The sequence below is a fragment of the Morone saxatilis genome, unplaced genomic scaffold (genome assembly GCF_004916995.1).
Source record: "Morone saxatilis isolate NCDOM2014 unplaced genomic scaffold, NCSU_SB_2.0 Contig20, whole genome shotgun sequence".
NCBI lineage: Eukaryota > Metazoa > Chordata > Actinopteri > Moronidae > Morone > Morone saxatilis.
In genome coordinates, this window is record NW_023339763.1 from 22,351,861 (window position 1) to 22,353,003 (window position 1,143).

The 1,143-nt window shown below is 39.5% G+C and overlaps 1 protein-coding gene across 1 annotated transcript in view; it reads left to right on the top strand.

Moving 5' to 3' along the window:
- micu2 (mitochondrial calcium uptake 2) overlaps positions 1–1,143 on the top strand; it is a 6,379-nt gene that overhangs the window by 2,397 nt on the left and 2,839 nt on the right. The window contains exons 7-8 of the mRNA XM_035665997.1: positions 832–885; positions 992–1,089. Of these exons, the coding sequence (XP_035521890.1) occupies positions 832–885; positions 992–1,089 (152 nt within the window). The remainder of the gene's footprint in view (positions 1–831; positions 886–991; positions 1,090–1,143) is intronic.

Sequence of the window (1,143 nt, forward strand, 5' to 3'; positions counted from 1 at the left end):
TCTGCGTGATATACGGGAAAAAACAGTTATGAGCGCATATCAGATAATATATACAATGATGCCGATATGTTTGCAATAGGCCAATATCTGGCAGTATTATCGGCAGGCCAACATATCGGTCGGGCTCTTTAATTTGGAACATAAGATTGTTTTATATGTAATCTAAAGGGAGGACACATTGTGTGAGAGAGTTGTCATTCTGTTTGTTCAAATGTCTGTGTGCATATAAATGTCACAATATTGCCATCTTTAATGCTGCGTCAAGCCCTGATGCTACCACAGTGGTAAGTATGGACCATGGCTCCATGTGAAGGTGAGGGAGAGCTGCACTGTTAGCTACTGTTCTGTTTTCCATCCGTCATGTGTTTGCATCTCTGCAGCCTGAGTCAGCGCCTCAGTGTATTCCATTTATGTAAAGTCACTTGACATTTTTGTGTCCGTTCCAACCAGGACAGGAGAAAGACCTCTGTGTGCGTAGTCTACATCAGGCCTGGGCTAGTAGTAGTTTGCATGTTGGCACGTATGCACCTTGTGTCATATTTTCATGTTGTGACTTGGTGCACACGCCTCAAGTGTTTAATAAATAAAGAGTAAAAGTGCATGCATTCTCATCTGCTCCATTGTTTGTGTGTGACTCAGATGATGGTTTGGCTCTGTCTCTGGTCTGATCAGTAAAGTAGTCCTCTTTTTGTTCATTTTATGTGATAGTTCAGAGAAGAGAGATGTATATTCACATTTTGATATTTAAAATAATCCAATGCAGAAAGTCATTTTTAAAATGTATCTGGTGAAATATTAATTCTTTTTAATATTTATTTTTTGCTTTGGAAGCTGAAGAAAATCCTTGGAAAAAGTAAAATGAGAGTTCCTAAGGACAGCACAGAGGTGGGTACTCACATTCACTTAAAAAGACAGCTTAGCATGATTTAATAATTGTAATGTTTTAATAGACAATAGATGATATTGTTGCACATCTCTTGGATGTTTACAGACTCCAGTGGAAGAAGGGGAAGGTGTGAACACGACGCTGCAGGCCTACTTCTTTGGAAAGAAAGGAGAAAACAAGTTGCAGTATCAGGATTTCCGCAGGTAAGGAAATGCTCTCTGTGGTCACACACTCACTTATCACATTACTGTGGTCAC